At 38.5% G+C, this 21,493-nt stretch overlaps 2 protein-coding genes across 2 annotated transcripts; both read right to left on the bottom strand.

The window, feature by feature from the left end:
- Positions 1–3,237: 3,237 nt before the first annotated feature.
- LOC117038148 (putative gustatory receptor clone PTE01) lies at positions 3,238–4,203 on the bottom strand. Its single transcript, XM_033134828.1, has one exon. It carries the CDS (start codon positions 4,066–4,068, stop codon positions 3,238–3,240), a length of 831 nt encoding a protein of 276 aa, XP_032990719.1. The 5' UTR covers positions 4,069–4,203.
- An 8,911-nt stretch (positions 4,204–13,114) lies between these two features.
- On the bottom strand, positions 13,115–20,577 carry LOC117038452 (olfactory receptor 18-like). The gene is given in 3 exon segments (XM_033135428.1): positions 13,115–13,584; positions 13,587–14,059; positions 20,561–20,577. Coding segments are annotated over 3 exon segments (960 nt in total).
- Positions 20,578–21,493: the final 916 nt, after the last annotated feature.

Raw genomic sequence — 21,493 nt, 5'->3', positions numbered from 1 at the left:
GTGCCCTTTCATCCAGCCACCCCAACTGTCATGTTTGTCTAGTTGAGGAGGAAATAATGCTCTCAGCAGTCCCTCCTCCAACCACCATCACCCACAGCACTTACTGGGCTGGGCTGCATCTCTGCTGGAGCATGGCCCAGGAGCACGGCTCTGCTGGCCCTCTCCTGCCTATGTGTAATGAAAACTCAGGATCCCTCCTTGGGACTGGCAGGAAGACAGACTCAGGCTGGGACCTTCTGATGCAGATGCCCACGAAGGGAGGAGGTACAGATAAGGAGCCTCGATAGCAGGACTAGCAAACTAAAGGGCTGGAGGCACCAGCCAATTACTTACAATGGTATGACCTTGGGGCTCAGTGCACAAATCTCATAATTAGCCAATTAGCCAATAGGTCCATGTTGTCCTAGTCTCTGGGGACTTGCTAATATTAATGGAAGAGAAAGAGGAGAAAAGTGAGTGTCCTTGGAGAGTCTTGGTTCTTCCTCTCTTGAGGAAGAAGTTCATCTGTCCTCTTTGCTTCTTACTTCCAAGTTGCAGGATCTTAATATAAAATTACATATATATATATATATATATATATATATATATATATATATATATATGTAATTTTTAAAAATTTAACTACTCAATGTGTGATTTTGAGACCTGTACTTCCATTGTATTAATCATGAAATCTATGCAGAATTTGGTCTTCTGTACCAAGAATGTGATACTCGTCTCATTTTATCTGTTAATATTTGTCTCTAAGGATGACTTCTTAGTTTCATTTCCTTAGACCTCGTTTGAGTTGGCATTTTATATTTTGGAGATTTACAGGGTTTCTTTTGTTTTTTCCTCATTTGAATGAGCCTTCAGTTCTAAATTTTTTCTCTGATTGAATTATTTGGTATACTAAAATACTATTGATTTTTACCTATTTATTTGGTAACTGATACTTAACTACTTCCACGGGCCTCTCAGAAGGTTGTAATCAAGGCGTCGGCCAGGATGACAGTCATCTCAAGGCTCCACAGGCAGAGGCCCACTTCCAAGTTCACTCTCGAGGCTGTTGGTAGGGTTCACGTGTTTGCAGACTATTGGCCAAAGAATTCCCTCAGTTCCTTGAAACCTGGGCCTCTTGATGGGACAGTTCACAACATGGCAGTTGCTGCATCAACTTAGAGAGCCAGAAAGGGGCAGCACGCAAAAAAGCCAGATTTTTTTTTTTTTCACTCTATTCCCAGAAGTGACTTCCCATCATTTCTTCCACATTTTCATTGTTGGAAGCAAGTCTCTATGTCCAACCCATACTCAATGGAGGGAAATACACAAGGGCATGAAAACCAGGAGTTGGGGATCATTGGGAGCATCTCAGATCTGCCTACGACACAGACCTCATCCTCTGCAAGGGCTTTATGTTCGGGCTCTCGAAGACTCAGATCACGTTCATCTGCTTTCCAGCATAGTCCTGAATTCATTGCATAACAAAAACGCAACAAAAATTCCTTGGAGACAACCTGGCAAATAGGTGGAAGTTCTTCTCTGGAGAACTTCTGCAGACCCCACTCTACTACTTCTGGTCATACAGTCTCAGGTGGACCCCTTGGTTTCTATTACACTAGGAGAGCTCCTCCATCAATGCCAGGCCAATTTGCAGCCATACCAGAGCCAACTTTAACAAACGTCCCCAGTGTTTCTGATTTCTGCTACCTAGAGAGAAATCAGCTTACTCCAGAATATATTTTCTTTAGATTTCTTTGTGTTCTCAGCTCTTGAAAGCTATAACAAAATGTGTTTTTGGTTTATCTGTTTTTTTCCTAGTGGATAAAGTGGGACGTATGTGGATAGTGGTGTGTTGTAACCTTCCAAATCCTATCCATGCAGACTTCCTGACTCAGATCTCTCTGCTGAGGAATGTGGAGATTGCATCGTTATTAAGTGATATGAAATGTCTAACTATTACATTGTTTTGTGCACTTAAAACTAATAAATGTTTAAAAATAAATTTAAGAAGAAAATTTTAAATACCATTTTGTAGAACCCAAAACAAGTGCCAAGACTGAGTTATCATGATAGAAGACAGGGAAGCATGGTGATACAGTGAAGTCCTAACCAAACTGTTACTAGTGAAAGGGAAGAGCTCCCTTTGCTGACAACATGGTCCTTTGCAATCCTAAAGTAACGTAAGAAGAGACACACTTATTGTGAGGACTTGATGACTTCAGGATCCTCAGGCATCATCAGAGAACACAGCAACTATAAACATGATATCACCACTGATTTTCCGGTTGTAGACCCATGACAAAGGCATATCATTTACAACCACCTTTCTGATCTGAGCATATTTTGCAATCTTACAGTTGAAGACACCTCACAAAGCACTTTTATACCCCATGTTACAATATTAGTCAGAGTTCAGTCAAGAAAAGAGAAACCAATCAGTCATTTTGATGAAGAGCATTTAATATAGGGAACCGGTTAAATAGTTATGGAAGGACTGAGAGGCAAAGAAGAACAAACCAGTAACAGCTAAGTGAAGGAAGAAGCTACCACACCAGGGGCTTAAAGGATGTTAAGGGAAAAGTTAAGTTCTTAGGGCATAGTGACTTTTGCTGACCACTCTCATAATCAATAGTCCATGAACAGTTAGGACCCAAGACATCTTTGAAAGAAATACCTGACTTAGATCAGTAGTCGTCAACCTTGGTTGCTCACTAGAACCACCAGGATGCTTTTCAAAATCCTCACGCGCAGGCTGTACCCCAGTCCAGATAAATCAGAATAACTGGTGATGAGACCCAGTTGTCGGCATTTTTAAGCTTCCCAGATGATTTCAATAAAAGCCACGGTTGAGGACCATCCTCACACATAACCTGCCTACACAGAGTTGATAGATGAGAAATTTGTACGGAAAAATATACAGAGCTGTCGAAAAGATGTAAGTTTTAAATACATAGAAGAGTTGTTCGTCATTCCAGGATGCTTGGGTCACCAATGTTAAACCACAGAAATCTCTATCGCTATAATATGACCCAACCACACAATGAATATGATACACCAAGGATCCCAGACTCCCCCCTCATCCTATTAAAGTCATACCAAGAGAAGCAATATTCAGATGCTAAGTAAGGAGAGAACTGAAAGCCATGAGAGCGACAAAATTGATGTGATGAGAGAGGTAGGATTTGCAGGTCTTGATGTTTAGTTTTGGTGCATTTTTCCAACCTACACTTCAGATAGATGGCACAGGTACCGAGATTAGGCTGCTCTGCTGAGGAGCCTCTGCATGGCCCTCTTGATGTCCCTGTTCCTCAGACTGTAGATGAAGGGGTTCAACATGGGGGTGAACACCGTGTACACCACCGAGGCCACTGCTTCCTTCCTGGGAGAGTGGGAGGCAGCAGAACTGAGGTACACCCCAAGGCCTGTTCCATAAAATAAGCAAACAACTGCCAGGTGAGAGCCACAGGTGGAGAAGGCTCTATACTTCCCACCAGATGATGGGACTCTCAGAATGGAGGAAACGATTTTATAGTAAGAGAAAAAGATCCCTGAGATGGGGAGAAAACCAGAGATGGCACCAACAAAGTACATGACTATGTTATTGGTGAGGGTGTCAGAGCAGGCAAGGCTCAGGAGCTGAGAAGGGTCACAGAAGAAATGAGAAATTTTCACGTCCTTGAAGTAGGTAAGTTGTAACACAACTGAATTGTGCATCTGGGAGACCAAAAGGCTGATGAAAAATGACACGAAAACCAACGAGCCACAGAGTTGTGGGTTCATAATAACCAAGTATTGCAGTGGGTGACAGATGGCCACAAATCTGTCATATGCCATCACGGTCAGGAGGAGACTATCCAAACATCCAAAAAGCATAAAAAACGACATCTGTGTCAGGCAGCCCCCATAGGAGGTGACTCTGCTGTGAGTGTGGATGTCCCAAATCATCTTGGGGATGGTGGTGGAGGTAAAACCGATGTCAGCCAAGGACAGGTGGGAGAGGAAGAAGTACATGGGCGTGTGCAGGTGGGGGTCTGAGCTGACGGCCAGGACGATGAACAGGTTTCCCAGCACGGTGACCAGGTACATGGACAGGAAGAGCCCAAAGAGCAAAGGCTGCAGTTCTGGATCATCTGAGAGCCCCAAGAGGAAGAATTCTGAGACACGTGTTAGATTTTGTGGTTCTATGTAGCCTGGACACCTTTTGAAAAAGAAAAGAGAGTTGGAAAAAAGGGAACAAATAATGGACATCCAGCATTGTGTCTACATTTTGGATTTAAGCAATTCATAAGTGTTCCCACTTGGGTTCATACACCCCAGTGCCTTCAGCAATATTTCTCAATGTCTCAAATCTAATTTTCTTCGAACTGTTTCCTCAGTGGCTTCCGTGTTACTTACCTCTTTTTATATACACTTATTTTAGAGACACTTGCTGAAGAATATTAGTGAAGCAAGAACATTTAGAAATAGCAAATCCATGAACATCATAAAATACAGCCTACTCGTTTAAAGAAACATTAAATTAAAAAAATATTTTTCTCTTGAAAGATTAAAAAATCATTCTAATTAAAGGACATTTAGAAGCAGCCTTACTTTATTCAAATACAGTGTAAGAAAGTCCCTTGATTTAGAATATTGATTAACTGTATAATTGCTAGAACTACATTATCTGCATTCTAAATTAAAGTCAAATGTTCGTAATAAAAAGAAGGGATTTTTCATGTGCTAGTTGTCTGCATGGGTTCTCATCATTCTTTGGATTTCTGACTTCTCTCCTCTATGGAAATATGTGTTCATTTAAAGATATGGGTTGTCTTTTAAAAATCTTTTCAAATATCCCTCCTAGCCTTAGCCTGGTAGACTTCAATTGTTTTGTAGGTTTTTAAAAATTATTATTAGTTTTAGGTATACAAAACAACACAGTGATTAAACATTTACATACCTCACCAAGTGATAACCCCCACAAAGCTACTACCCACCTGACACCATGCATAGCTGTTACAATACCATTGACTGTATTGGACTTCAAATTTTGGTAAGTATGTTTTGGTTAAATGCACCAAAATCATACAGCATCATTGACTTCCATACATGGCATTAGTGTACAATGCAGCTCTCAATCATTAAACAATATTTAATGTTTTTAAAAACTTGCTTCCTATTTCTCATCTTTTGCAGGATTACATATCAATGTTATAGAATCTCAGGGAAACCTCTGATGTTTGACATTGCTTCTTGGTTTTTTGGTCTCCATTTTGCAGTGGCTTGGGAAAAGTGCTTATATGTATTTCTAATTCTAAATATTTGGAAGTGCAGTGCCCTCATCAAATCCAACTCTCTTATTTGCAATCAAGGAAATTAGGACCATGGAAAGCACCCCCAACCAGGTCTGAAACCCAGCCTTTTTATGCCTACTTAGCTTCAATCTTTACTGAAACGGGGAAGATTCTCCTTAAATCAATTCTACTTTAAATCAATTCCCCTTAAATACAGTTCTCCTTAAATCAACTCCCTGAAGCCAGTTCTGATTTTCATTTCTCTTAACATGTCAAACTATGATTTAATTGGGGGGAAAATACAAAAGAGAAAAGTACGGAGATTAATATAACAAATACCTGGGTACTTTCCATCTCAGCAAAATGAGATAATAATTGAACTTACTTTCTTGGGTTGTTTTAAGAAATTAAATTAAACATAAAGTTCTCAGACCACTGGTTCTCATTCTTAGTTGATTATTATATTTACCTGTGAATATTATAAAATGTGCTGAGGCCCTGGCCACAGCCTACAGCCAATTAAATAATAATCTCTATATGCACTAGTAACACTGCCTTAGACTGTTGCCAGGCACTTAGAAAATGTTCAATTAACATTACCTATTATAACTATAATTAATATTTAAAAATAAGTATGTAATAATATTTGCTTCCAAACTCATATTTTATAGAGATTTGAAATATTACCAATAAAAATTGAGTTTTCCTTAAATCCCTACATGATCCCATTGTCCCCCAAAAGCAACCGCTGTCATTCATTTGGTGGGTATATTTTCTGTCAGTGTTTCCATAATGTCAGTGTTTATTTATGTATTTCTAAAGAGTTTTCTTGAAAATTTACGTAAATAGTACATTACTGCATACATTGCATCTCAAACATTCTTGTTTACTAAAATATTGTGTTTAAATCTCCCTATGAAATACATACATCTAGATATAATGCTTTAACTGATACATAGTATTACCTGAGGAATTTATTTTATTATCAATTCTTTATTTCGACAATCCTATGAAAATTCTTTTGCCTCTCTCCATGTCATACAAGTGAGAATTTCTTTATTTTTAATTAAATTTATTGGAGTGACCATGGTTAGTAAAATTACATAGATTTCAAGTATACAATTCTGTATTACATCATCTATATATCGCATTGTGTGTTTACCACCCAGAGTCAGTTCTCCTTCTGTCACCATATATTTCTATACGTAGAATATGTGCATGGTAGACAGTTGTTTGTATTACAAAAATCATTGCAAGTTCAATTTTATTATTTACTGACTACATTTGTTTCCCCAATAGAAAAATCAGTTGCTGTCAACTACATGCTATTTTTAAATTTAGAATCAGAAATATTTCTGAAGTATCTAATTATAGTCATTCCATGATAGCTCCATATGAAATTCATATCTTATATAGGGTATAACATCCGTATCTCAGATTTTTCAAACAGGGCTGTATAGTACTGTTCATAGACAGTCCTATAACCCATTGTGTTAGTGCCATAATCCACAGAAGTGTGTGTAAATCCCTCAATCTCCCAATGCTGGCGTTCCTTATCTGGAAATGAGGAGAATAAATAACAGCCCTCTCTAGAGATGTGTGGTATCTAAGGGAGGTGGAACTCAATAAACACTTGCTTATTAATAAATATTTGTATGTTATTTTGTAACCAGAATTTGAATGATTGGAAGGAATAGTGGGTTTATTGATAAAATGCAATCCTAAGAAAGTTTTTTTTTTTTAATTTTAAATTCTTTTGGAATTCTTTTGGGATTCTTTTTTTTTTTTTAAGCTTATTGGGGTGACAATGGTTAGTAAAGTTACATAGGTTTCAGGTGTACAATTCTGTAATACATCATCTATATGTATCACATCGTGTGTTCACCACCCAGAGTCAGTTCTCCTTCCATCACCATATAGTTGATCCCTTTTACCTTCATCTACCACCTCGATCCCCCCTCACCCTCTGGTAACTACTAAAGTTTAGTAACTAAAGTATTGTCTGTGTTTTTGAGTTTTTGTTTCTTTATTTGTCTTGTCTCTTTGTTGTTTTCAGTTTTACATCCCACATATCAGGTTTTAATAACCTTTTATTTGACTATATGGTAGAGAATCCGAAGGCTCTCTTGTCTCGGCACTGGAGCATAGAGTGAGTTGAAACCCTAAAATGTGTCTCAGCCCACCCAATAAAATTAACCTTCCCCTTTTCATTCTGCCTCTTTTTTTCATATTTGTGTGAAAATATGAAATTTTTCTGTGATGGTTTTTGAATATTTGAATGTTGTGGGTGCTATTAAGTGGAAAATAAGAGGTCCCATTGAAAGTCCATGACATACACACAAACAAGGGCTATTTTATCTTTTCTGTTCTGCTGTGAGACATCCCTGAAATGGATGAAAGCACAGACAGGAAATCACCAGTGTATTCAAGCCATATTGACTATCCTGTTTCTGTGAACCAAAGAAGGGTCTATTCAATATTTCATGTATTTCAAGTTTTTTTGTTCTTGTTGTTGTTGTAATCTGTGCCAGAGATGATATAAGCTCTGGGGCATCAGAAATAAATGTGACTCTGTCATTTCCTTCCAAGTACTCAGTATCTATCTGTATAGGGACAAAAATAAAATGGTTGGTCAAATATCCACTGAAAACCAAACGGCCAGATCACAGGATATTTTGGTTAAATGGTATGAAGCTGAGTGTTATCAACAATAATGTCTAATTTTTTTCTCCTTATATGTATTCATCACATAGTTAATCACATAGGTAATATTCATATCTATTGAGCCCTTAGTGGAGTTGTAGCAATTAGAAATCAACTCAGATGACAGTGTTGAGGCTCACAGATACTAAGAACTTGCTCCACGTTACTAGATAATAAATAGAGCAGATAGGACTTAAAATTATATTATGAATCTCTGAAGCACGTACAGTTAACTTTTTCACTTTATTAAAATTCAGAAAGTTGAAAGCAGGCAAGACAAGACAAAGAAACAAAAACTCATAGACACTGACAACAGTTTAGTGGTTACCAGAGGGTAAGGGGGGAGTGGGGAGGTGGTAGAAGAGGGTAAATGGGGTCAAATATATGGTGACGGAAGGAGAACTGACTGTTGGTGGTGAACATGCAATACAATATATAGATGATGTATTACAGAATTGTACACTTGAAAGGTATATAATTTTACTGTTCAATGTCACCCCAATAAATTTTATAAGAACTGAAAATATAAAATAAAGCTGAGATCCACAGGCCTTAACCAACAACACATATGAGTACATTGCACATCTTTTAACAGTTTCAGGTTTTCTGAGTATGGAAGGAACCTGCGACTTTGACATTATATCTCCCTTTGAAATGATGGAGGGCTAAATTACAAGAGTGGGGGAGGAAGTGGACAGCTGAGGCGAAGTCCAGGAGTAGGGGCAGGAGAGAGATCTGCCCTAAATTGTCATGAGCCTGCTCTTTCTGTGAGCCCTGTCTGTGGCCTCAGCCATCCTTCCTCTAGTTGAATCAGCAAGTACCACCCACTGCGCTCCCCTGCGGTCTACCAGAAACCTCCAAAGAGAAAAGCCCAGTGAGCAGACGGTGTTGATGTTGAATGATCAGAGACGTGAAATGGTTGCTGGACAAGGGGAGACTGTTAGCCAGGTTCCCTATGTCTGGAGTCAGACTCATTGAAACCTGTGTAAGTTACATTAAATGTCGATAATCCTTTCCTCCTTTGTAAAAGAACAATAATGTATGCAGGTATATCTTAGGGGTGACTATGCAGATGAAAAGAAACAAGCTGTATAGAGCACCTGATTCAGAGCCCAACGACACTTGGGAATCTTTACTAAAGGTTCAGGGTAGCATGCATGGCGTCATCTGACGTCATTTGCCCACTCACCTTCATCATCACCTTTAGCATCATTTTGGAAGGCTTAGCGGACAGTTTAGAGGGACTCTTTTCCTGCTCTTGTGAGGCAGGAGCCAGAATCAGGGTGGAAGGAAAGCAGAATTCTGAATCTGAACGCTCAGAACCCAACCAGAACCAAGAACATAAATCTTATAGGCCTCTGAGCTAAAACTGTATATTGGTGCCTCCCAACCCTCCCGTCTGGCTACTCCAACTGTCCCGCTTTTCCTGACGATGAAGAAACAATGCTCCCCCAGTCCCTCTTGTATCCAGTATCGCCAACAGCACTCACTGGACTTTGCTGCCTCCATGCTGGGGCATGACAAAGGAATGACGATCCATCGCCCTTCCCAGCCTGGTGAATGACGAAGGCTCAGGCTCTGTTCTCAGGGCGGCAGGAAGCCAGAGTCAGGCCTGGACCCCTTGATGCAGACAAGGGCTCTGGGCAGAGAAGACACAGAAACAGATCCCACTTTACTGGGACCAAATAACTGAAAGGTTACATGGCACAGCCTGTTTATTTACAGCTGTGTGGGCCTGAGAGCTTAATGCACAGAGCGCATAATTAGACAGATTGGTTCTTGCTATCCCAATCTCTGAGGACTTGTTAATATTAACGGCATAGGATCGTAGAAAAAGTAAATGTCTTTTGTAGGGTCTGAGGTCTTCCGCTTCTCAGGAGGAATCCTGCCCGTACTCCTCTTTCTGACTTTCAAGTTTCATACATCTTAATAAAATTCAGACTTACTTTTTAAATTAACATACACCAACATGTAAGATTATCATCATCAAACGCATTCAAATGACCAAGTACTTTAGGGAGAATTAGATCTTTTATATCAAGGATCTGGTAGTATTTCCTCAGTTAATACTTGTCTCTCTCAGGACTTCTTTCTTTTACTATGGAAGGAACATTTCACGTGAGACCTGCCCTGTTAACAAATTTTGAATTGTTAATATATTGTTGTTGGCTCCAGGTACAATGTGGTGCAGCAGATCTCTAAAGCTTATCTATTGTGCTTGACTGAAACCTTATGCCCTTTTATCAGTAACGCTCCCTTTTCCCGTCCTTCCAGCCCAGGGCAGACACCGGTCCACTTTATGATTCTATAAGTTTGACTGTTTTAGACACATCATATTAGTGGACTCATGCAGTATTTGTCTGTCTGTGATTGGCTTATTCATTAGCATGACGTTCTTGAATGGCATCCATGTTGTTGCAAATGGCAGGATTTCTGTTTTCAGGCTGAATAGGATTCCATTATTTATATTATATTATTATATATTATATTATATTAATTATTAGATCACAGTTTCTTTATGCATTCATCTGCAAACAACCATTTAGGTTGTCCCTAGATCTTGGCTATTGTGAATAGTTCTGCAATGAACATGGAATCTTGTAGATCTTGATCTTGATCTCTGTTCTTTTGGGTAAATACTAAGCAGTGGGATTGCTGAATCATAAAGTAGTTCTATTTTTAATTTTCTAAGGAACGTGATACTGTTTTCCATAGTGACTAACACATTTTTTAATTTATACCAATAGTGTGCGCGGATTCTAATTTCTCCACATCCTTGCCAACACTTGTCTTTTTTTTTTTTTTAATTAGTAGCCATCCTGATGAGTGTGAAGTAATAGCTCACTGTGATTTTGATTTGCCTTTCCCTAATGGATAGTGATGTTGATCACCTTTCAAATACCTGTTTTCCATTTGTATGTCTTCTTTGGGAAAATGTCTACTTACGTTTTTAGCCCATTTTTTAATCAGGTTATTAGTGTTTTTGGTTTTTTTGTTTTTACTATTGAGTTGTAGAAGTTTCTTATATATTTTTGAGATTAACCAGTTATCAGACATATGGTTTGCAAATCTTTTCTCCCATTCCATAGGTTGCCTAGAGAGATTTCTTTTAAGAAGTTGTCTCACATGATTGTGGTGGCTTGTTAGGCCCAAATTTTGCAGGGGAGGCCAGCAGGCTGGAGATGGGAAGAGTTGCAATTCAAGTCCAAAGGCAGTCTGCTGTCAGGATTCTTTCTACTTCCAAGAGGTCAGTCTTTGTACTATGAAGGCCTTGAACTGATTAACCCACCCATATTATAGACGGTCATCTGCTTTACCCAAAGTCCATGAGGTAAATGTTAATCTCAGCCAAAAAGCACTTTCACAGAAACACCCAGAATGTTTGGCCAAATATCTGGGCACCATGGCCCAACCAAGTTGACACATAAAATTAGCCATCACAATTACCTTGGCAAATTCCAAGTGCTTTTGTCCATTACTTAAATTTTCAGAAGTGGAGACACAGCCTATTCATTGTTCCAGAGTAGATCAGATCCAAAGTGTCTCGTTTCAGTTCATGGAAACCATGGAATCAAAATGCTAATTTAGGAATTTTAAATGAGAGGTATCTCTTCTCACTGGCTGCTATGGCTTCATCCTCAATAAAGGCCGTTCCCTTCTCCTGTATCAAAGTTCCTGATCAGTGAGGTTGTCAGACAGTTTAGTGGCAAAGGCCACGTAACTTAGATTCATTATTAGGCAGGTTTTCCGAGAGTCTTCAGATCACTGCTTCAGAAACTGTACATCTCTAAAGGAAGGGTCCTATACTACAGATCAGAGCCCAAAGACATTTGTGAAGACAAGAGGCAGGGAAGAATGGTGTCAAAGTGACCTTGGAGCAAGGTGACAATTTCTTATTAACCAGCACAGATGACTATGGAAGGAGACTATATGTAAAGAAATATCAGGAATATTAAGGGAAATCACACTGCCTATTGCTAGGGGGATCTTTTTCATATCCTCCCTCTCGTGAGCTCAGATGACTTGAAGAACTTCAACCCCTGTTCCTGAGTAGGAAGGGACCCAACCATACCAGTCATCTCTGAACAAAACCTGTAGTTAGCTCAGTAGTTCTCAACCTCAGTTATACGTGAGAACCACCATGAGATTTTTTTTAAGTCTTAATGCTAAGGCTATACCTCAGGGCAATTAAATCATAATCTGTGTTGAGATGCAGTCATCAATATTTTTAAAGCTCCCCAGGTTACTCCAACATGAAGCCAAAGCTGAGCACCAGTTACGTACATCCTTACACATAACACACATACACAAATCTGAAAGACATCAAAATTGTGTGGACAACAGTCACAACTTTTGGAAAGGGTTAAGAACTGTAATTATTTTAAAAAAAAAAAAAAAAAAGTTGTGCGTTTCTCCAGGATGTCTGGGATGTATGAGAAATAAAGAAGGCTCTATAGCTATAACATGATTCAATTATGCAGTTATTGTAATTAGATAGGATCCCACAATACTCACTCGATCTCATTAAAGATGTACCAAATGAAGCAATATTTAGATATGAAACATTGAAGGGATGAAAGGCACAAGAGCTACAAAAGTTATGGAACAAAAGGGACAGGATTTCAAGTTCCAGGTATTTGGTTATACTGGCTTTTCTAACACAAAAAAAGATGGCAGTGTCATGCAGGGTGTCATGCGGGGTCTCCTGTCCCGCTCCCCATATAAGAACGCAGGACATGGTGAGGCCAAAAAGGAACACCCACGGAGCCATAGATAGGGGAGTCATACCACTATATTCTCCCCGGCTGCTGGGATGGAGACACAGGAAGTAGGAGATACACTATCCTCAACCTGCCGTCTGCTTCTCTCTGCCAACCAATCTCACTTGTTAACTGCAATCCGCTGTGCTAACTGCAATCCGCTCTTGCCAGCCCAGCCACCATCTTCTTGCTAGCCCCCATTTTCTGCTAGCGTAGCCACAGCAGTTATATTAGTAGCCAATGGCTCACTGGTTACAGCTGATGGCCAACTAGCCACAGCTGATGGCCATCCAATCAGTTGATAGCCATTTACTACCTGAGTGAGCACCTTTCCACATGAGGGCGGGAGCCTGGAAACTGCACTCCTGGCTCTGCCCCCACACACAGGTACTAAAATTAGGCTGTTCTGCTGAGGAGCTTCTGCATGGCCCTCTTGATGTCCCTGTTCCTCAGACTGTAGATGAAGGGGTTCAACATGGGGGTGAACACAGAGTACACCACCGAGGCCACTGCACCCTTCCTGGGAGAGTGGGAGGCAGCAGAACTGAGGTACACCCCAAGGCCTGTTCCATAAAATAAGCAAACAACTGCCAGGTGAGAGCCACAGGTGGAGAAGGCTTTATACTTCCCACCGGATGATGGGACTCTCAGAATGGAGGCAATTATTTTACAGTAAGAAAAAAGGATCCCTGAGACTGGAATACCACCAAAGATGTCCCCAATAAAGTAGATTAATATGTTATTTATGGGGATTTCAAAACACGCAAACTTGAGGAGTTGAGGAGGATCGCAGAAGAAATGAGGAATTTCTGCATCCATGAAGAAAGTAAGTTGTGACACCATCAAATTATGCAGCTGGGGACCAAAAGGCTGATGAAAAATGACACCAAAATCATCAGGCCACAGAGTTGTGGGTTCATGATGACCAGGTATTGCAGGGGGTGACAGATGGCCACAAATCTGTCATAGGCCATCACAGTCAAGAGTAAATTGTCCAAACTTCCAAAAAAATAAAAAATAGACATCTGAGTCAGGCAGCCCACATAGGAGGTGACTCTGCTGTGAGTGTGGATGTCCCAAATTATCTTGGGGACGGTGGTGGAGGTGAAACCGATGTCAGCCAAGGACAGGTGGGAGAGGAAGAAGTACATGGGCGTGTGCAGGTGGGAGTCTGAGCTGACGGCCAGGACGATGAACAGGTTTCCCAGCACGGTGACCAGGTACATGGACAGGAAGAGCCCAAAGAGCAAAGGCTGCAGTTCTGGATCATCTGAGAGCCCCAAGAGGAAGAATTCTGAGACACGTGTTAGATTATTTGATCCCACGGGGCTTAGACACCTCCTAAAAAAGAAAAAGAGGCTTGGACTAGATGAAACAAGTAAACAGGCAGCCAGCGCTAAGTCTATATTTTGGATTCAAGCAAATCAAAGTAAAGCATTAACACTTGATCATATATTCTAGTACCTTCAGCAATACTTCTCAGTGGTGACAAACTCATTACCTCTTAGAAATTTTTCCTCATTGATTTCTTGGCCGTTTACCTGTTTCTATATATACCCTCTTTAGAGACACTGAGCCGATTTAGAGTTATCAAGTCATGAAAACAGTAAATATTAATTCCTTCCTTTAAAAGAAATATATGTAATAAGAAATATCTTTCTCCTTTAAAAGAAATCACTACAGTTAAAAAATACTAGGAAGCAAATATACTTTAATTTACCCAAAAGCAATGCAAGAAATTCCCCTAATTTGGAATATTTATACACACTCTATAATATTACCTGTATTCTAAATTTAAGTCAAATGTAATTAGTTAGAATTTTGATATGATAGTTATTTTCCTGGATTTTCATTGTTTTTTGGTTTTCCCCAATATGCATCTTCAATGGAAATAAGTGCTCACTTAAATATGTGAGTTTTCTTTTAAAAGTCCTTCCAAATATTGATCCTAACCCCAGGCTTTTATGCAGGGTTATTTGTATCAACACTACACAGGCTCAGGGAGTCTTCATGTTTGAAACACTCTTTGCTCTGCTTTTCTCCATTATGTATGTAGTGGCTTGGTTAAAATATTTAAACATGCTTCTAATTCTAAAATTTGTGAAGCATTGTTTCCTCATCAAATCAGCCGTCTTATTGACAGTTGATGTTTTACAAGTAAGGGAGGTCCCAAAGTTATGCCTGAAACCCAGTTTTCTTAAGCCTCCTTAAAAAATTTTCATGTCAATCCTTCCTGATAACAGGAATTACAATTCTCCCTAAACCAGCTCCCCTGAGGCAACTGGGGACTTCCTTTCTCCTGGCAGGTAGCAATGGGATTTAATTTGAGAAAAATGCAAAAGAGCAAAGTAACAGAAAATAATATAACAACAGCCTGGATAGTTTCTCCATCTATAATGGCAATAAAAATAGAACCTACTTTATAAGGTTGTTGAAAGAAATTAAATATAAACCAGTGGCTCTCACTCCTGTTTGGCCATTATAATTGCCTGTAGATCTTTTATTTTTTATTTTTAATATAATTATTTTTAAGTTTTTCCTCATTTTATTTTTTATTAGCTTAAGGTGTACAAAACAATGTTATAGTTAGACATTTACACCCCTCACAAAGTGATACCCTCCTCCCCAATCTACTACCCCCCTGATAACATGTATAGCTGTTATAATTTCATTGACTCTATTCCCTATGCTGTCCTCCACATCCTGTAACTATATATATAAAAATATATATAGATTTATGGTTGACATTCAGTATTATTCAGCTTCAGCTTCAGGTGTACAGCACAGTGGTCAGACATCTCTACACCGTCTATGAAGTGGTCTCCCTAATAAGACAAGTGCCCATCTGACCCCCTACAAAATCTTTACAACATTGATTATAGTCCCCAAACTGTATTTCATATCCCCGTGGCTATATTGTGCTTACTAATTTGTACTTTCTAATCCCTTCACCTTCTCCCCCATCCCCACCCCCTCCTACCTCAGTTTGTTTTCCCCTGTATCTCTGAGTCAATTTCTGTTTTGTTTGTTCATTTATTCTGTTCTTTAGATTCCACATATAAGTGAGATGATACGGTGTTTGTCTTTCTCCATCTGACTTACCTATGGCTCGTTTAAAATATACTGATGCCCTGGCGACAGCTCAGAACCAGTTAAATCAGAATCTCTACATGTGACTCTGATGCTGATTCGAATGTACAGCCAGAGTTGAGAATCATTGCCTTGAATATTAGTATTAGAAAATTATTAGTATTATCATCAATACCCACTCACCATATTAAAAATGTGAACATTCAGTGATATTTGCTTCAGAACTTAGAGATTTGAAATATTACCAATAAAATTTCAGGTGTGTCGCTATCCCTTGGTGATCTCATTCCCCTGCATACCTGTCCCACAAAGTCAACCAGTGTCGGTGAATTTCGGGGGTATATTTTCCTACCAATGTTTCCATGGTGTTAGGAAAGATTCTGTACCTATAAGCAGTCTTCCTGAAAATTCACTTCCTGAAAAATATCATACTACATATGTTGTCCCTGAAATGTTGTCACTAAAACTTTGTCTTTCTGTGAAGTACGTGCATCCAGTTTCAACATTTAAACTGATGCATAATACTGCTGAGGGATAGACTTCATTCTATTTTTCAATTCATTGTAATGATAATTCTGCGTAAATCCTTTTACCTCTCCGTATCACGCAAGTGAAAATATCTATAAGATATACATGAAGTATAGTGGTGTGCATTGTAAAAACCAGTGTACATTGAATTTTACTACTAGTTGCGGACATTTTTTCCCAATAAAAAAAATCAGATACAATCAACTACCTGCTCTTTCTGCTGAGATATAGTATCAGGATATCCCTGATACCTGTCTACTAGTGGTCATTCCATGATCGCTCATGAAATTCTCAACTTGTAGAGGAAATAATGCTTGCATATCTCAGATTTCCAAAGTGAGATGGAAAAACATTACTATTTGTAGAAAAGCCTATAAACCATAATATTCATTCCAGAAAGTCCCCTATAAACTGCAAGGTCCATTTCCTTATTCACAGATGACCTCAGAGTCCCAAATAGAAAATCAATGGTTCTTCCTCCATTTCCCCATCTGGGACAAAGCAGGCTTCAAAAACACATATTTATTCAGCTCTAGTGGAAGGGACAGAATCCTGGGACAGGAATCGGGACAAATGTTTGAGTCCTACATCTTTCACACACTAAATTTGGAGTGTGTATAAATATCTCAACCTCTTTCTGATGGCATTTTTTACCTAGAAACAGGGAGAATAGTATCCCCAGAAGTTTGGCAGGTAATGTTCAGTTATCATATTTTAATCCAAACTAAATTATTGCAGTAGCAGATTATTGATAAATTTAATCTCAAGAAATATTTAATTACTTTTATTTAATTACATGGCAGAGAGGTCAAAGCATTTCTTGTCCCAGGGAACTTGAGCATGAAATGACTTGATATCGTAAATGTGAAATCCTAAGTGTCTCAGTCCATGAAGTTAGATTTATCCTCCCCTTCTTCTTCTCCATCCTTTAAAATTTTCATTACTTAAAATTACCACAATTGTTTGACAACTGAAGGATGTATATCTTATAAAAGGAAAATAATTGGTTCATAGGAAGTCCATGCCATAGAAATACCTAAGCCCTATTGCTCTGTCCTCGGGACTGGCAGACAGACCCAGGCCAGGGTTCCTGGGGGATCTCTACTCGGAAAAGAAGACACACAGGTGGGAAGCAGCTAGACAGGCTGATTATTTATGATAGTGCGGCCTCGGGAGCTCAATGCACAGAGCTCATAATTAGCCAAACTGGTTCATGAACTTCATTCTCTGAAGACTTAGGGAACCCTGGGAGGAAAACGTCAGTGTCCTTGGTCCAGACTTCCGAGCCCTACCCCTTCACAGGGGACGTTCACTTGGCTGCCACTAGTCACATATCCAAAAGGAATGCGCTGTCTGGAAAGATGAATTATTTCCACTTAAAAGTTCACTTGCAGTGTTGATTTACTAAACTGGTATTGATGAAATAACATCAGGAATAGCGGCATCTTTGTTGCTAACATCCCCCATGCTAGAACATGAAAATATTTCCATATTTGAACATATTTATGTCTGCAAGGAGAACTTCATGCTTTTCTTAATGATTTCTCATTTCTTATTTTAAATAGTTTTATTTTTCAATTACAGTTGATAATATATTAGTTTCAGATGACCACATAGTGATTACACATTTATATAACTACAAAGTAATCACCCCAATAACTCTAGTACCCACCTGACACCATAGTTATTATAATAGTGACTATATTTATTATGCTAGACCCTACATCCCCATGACTACTGTGTAACAACCAAGTAGTACTTTTGAATCCCTTCTTCGTTTCCACCCACCACCCCAATCCCCTTCCCAGCTGGCAATCATCGAAATGTTTTCTGTATCTATGAGTTTGTTTCTGTTTTATTTTGTTCTTTAAATTCCACATATAAGTGATATCATATAGCATTTGTCTTTCTCTGCCTGACTTACTCCACTCAGCACAATACACTCTATGTCCATCCATGTTGATGCAGATGGCAGGATTTTACTCTGTCTTTATGTCTGAGTAATATTCCTTGTATATATGTACCATCTCTTCTTTATCCATTCATTCATTGATGGACATTTAGATTGCCTTCATATTTCGGCCATTGTAAATAATGCTGCAATGAATATATGGATGCACATGTCCCTTTGAAGTAGTGTTTTGGGTTTCTTCAGGTAAATACCCAGAAGTGGGATTATTAGTCCTTCTTTGTTTCTTGTTATAGCCTTTGTTTTAAAATCTATTTGTCTGGTATAAGTATTGGTGTTCTTTGTTTGTTTGTTTGTTTGTTTGTTTGTTTGTTTGTTTCCATTTTCATGAAATATCTTTCTCCATCCTTTTACTGTCTGTGTGTGTCTTTTGATCTGAAGTGAGTCTCTTGAAGGCAGCATATGTAAGGGTTTCATTTTTGTATCCATTCAGCCACCCTGTATTTTGATTGGAGCATTTAATCCATATAATTGTTAATAGATATGTAGTTATTGCCATTTTATTTTTCATATTTTTGATATTTCTTCTTGTTGTTCTTCTTAAAGAAGGCTCTCTAACATTTCTTGTAATACTGGTTTGGTGGGGTGAACTCCTTTAGCTTTTTCTTATCTAGGAAACTCCGTATGTCCTTCGATTCTAAATGGTATTATAGCTTTGCTGGGTAGAGTAATCTTGGTTGTAGGTCCTTGCTTTTCATCACTTTGAATATCTGTGCCAATCCCCTTCTGGTCTGCAGTTTCTGTTGAGAAATCAGCTGACAGTCTTATGGAATCTCCCTTGTAAATAACGAAGTGTTTTTCTCTTGCTGCTTTTAGAATTCTCTGTCTTTAACCTTTGGCATTTTCATTATGAGGTGTCTTGGTGTGGGCCTCTTTGGGTTCATCTTGTTTGGGACTCTCTGCACTTCCTGGGCTTACATGTCTATTTCCTTCACTAGGTTAGGGAAGTTTTCCACCATTACTTCCTCAAATAGTTTTCAATTCCTTGGTCTCTTCTTCTGGCGCCTCTATGATGCAAATATTGTTAAACTTGATGTCCCAGAGGCCCCTTAAAGTGTCCTCATATTTTGGATTCTTTTTTCTTTTTGCTGTTCTCATTGGGTGTTTTCCGCTACCTTATCGATCAAATCGTTGATTCAGTCCTCTGCTTCATCTAATCTAATGTTGATTCCCTCCAATCTGGTCTTATTTCAATTATTGTATTCTTCATTGCTCACTTTATGACCCAGCAATTCCACTTCTGGGTATTTATCCAAAGAAATCCAAAACACTAACTTGGAAAGATATGCACCCTAATGTTCACTGCAGCATATTTACATTAGCCAAGATATGGAAGCAACCTAAGTGCCCATCAATAAATGATTGGATAAAGATATTGGACAGTGGAATATTACTCGACCATAAAAAGAATGAAATCTTACCATTACAACATGGACGGACCTAGATGGCATTATGCTAACTGAAATACATCAAAGACAAATACCATATGATTTCCATTATATATACAATTTAAACAACAAATGAACAAGCAAAACAGAAAAAGTCTCATACAGAGAACTGCTGGTTGCCAGGTTGGTGGTGCTGGTGGTGGTGGGAGAATGCTGGGTGAAAAAGGTGAAGGGATTAAGAAGTTACAAAATAGTCACAGGGATGTAAAGTACAGCATAGGGAATATAGTCCATAATATTGTAATAACTATGTATGGTGTCAGGTAGGTGCTAGACTTATTGGAGGGAATCACTTCATAAATTATATAAATATCTAACCACAATGCTGTACACCTGAAACTAAAATAATATTCAATGTCAACTATAATTGAAAAATAAAAATAAATTTTAAAATGTGGTGTATACATGCAATGGATTATTATTTAGCCTTAAAAAGGAAATGTTATCATACACTACAACAGATATGAAAGTTCAGAACATTATGGTGAAACAAGTCAGAAAAAGACAAATACTGTATGATTTCACTTAAATAAGGTATCTCGTTAAATTCATAGAAACAGAAAGTAGAATGATAGTACCAGAGGCTGAGGAGAGGTGATGGTGGGAAGGTGTTGGGTGGGTGTAGTTTCAGGACGGGGAGGAGGAGGCGGAGGGTTTCTTGGGATTTTTTGTACAACAATGTGCGTGGGACTGACATCGTACTTTACACTTGGACATTTTGGGGAGGGTGAATTCCATATGGGTTTTTTTCCCCAATAAAAAAATCAAGACAAGGGAAAACAAGATAGAACAAAATGAGAAGCTTACTGCAGGAAGACGTTCATCTTGGCATCAGAAACAATTCATAAAATTAAAATTTGCAATTAATTTAAATTTTAAAGTTTAATTTTTGTAAAACGTATGTAATAAAAAGGATTTGTGCATATGTGGTACATGGTAAAAAATTTTTTGATTTGTTTTTTAATTAAAGTTTATTGGGGTGACAACTGTTAGTAAATGTTTAGCAATTGTTAACTATTACAAATTACTATTCAGAAGTGTACTGAGTTAGATATTGGAGTTAAAGAATGACAGCATTTTCTGCTGTGCAAGATATTATTTCCACAAATTACTCTTTTTAATAATAACATGTGGTGCTTAAAACTGAATTCTGAAGCCAAGCAGATTTAGCTACATACTAGCTGTGTGTGATCTTGGGCAAGGTGTTTCTCGGCCTCTTTTCTCCCATCTCTAAACTGTGGATAATGATAGCATCTATCTCAAAGCTTTTTGTGAAGATTAAATGCATTATAGCTATAAAGTGCTTCAAAGTGTCTGACACAGAGTAATCACTCACTAAACCTTAGCTATTTAGGTCAACTCAAACTATCAACATTTATATAATAATGTGCCATATATTTCCACTCAAAGATTCAGCAATCTTGGTCTCTCATACTTTACTGACTGGATTCTCTCCTTCCCTTTTAACTCTCCTTCTGTAACATAGGGAGCCCATGATGTGGCTGATTGAAAAGACAGCTAGTGCTTGCCTAAAAGATGCCATTAACTATGAAAAATTTAGAGCTATTATTATTGTTAATGGTGAAATATAGGACACTTTCCCCTAAGATCAGAAACAAGGTTCATCATTGTTCAGGTTCATCATTTCTATTCATCACTGTAATGAGGCGAGAAAAATAAATGATAAAGTTTAGAATTCAAGTAGGACTTTATTGACACTGACAAAACTGTATACACAGA

Source organism: Rhinolophus ferrumequinum, chromosome 18, assembly GCF_004115265.2.
Source record: "Rhinolophus ferrumequinum isolate MPI-CBG mRhiFer1 chromosome 18, mRhiFer1_v1.p, whole genome shotgun sequence".
NCBI lineage: Eukaryota > Metazoa > Chordata > Mammalia > Chiroptera > Rhinolophidae > Rhinolophus > Rhinolophus ferrumequinum.
This window is presented reverse-complemented; position numbering and strand designations above follow the sequence as displayed.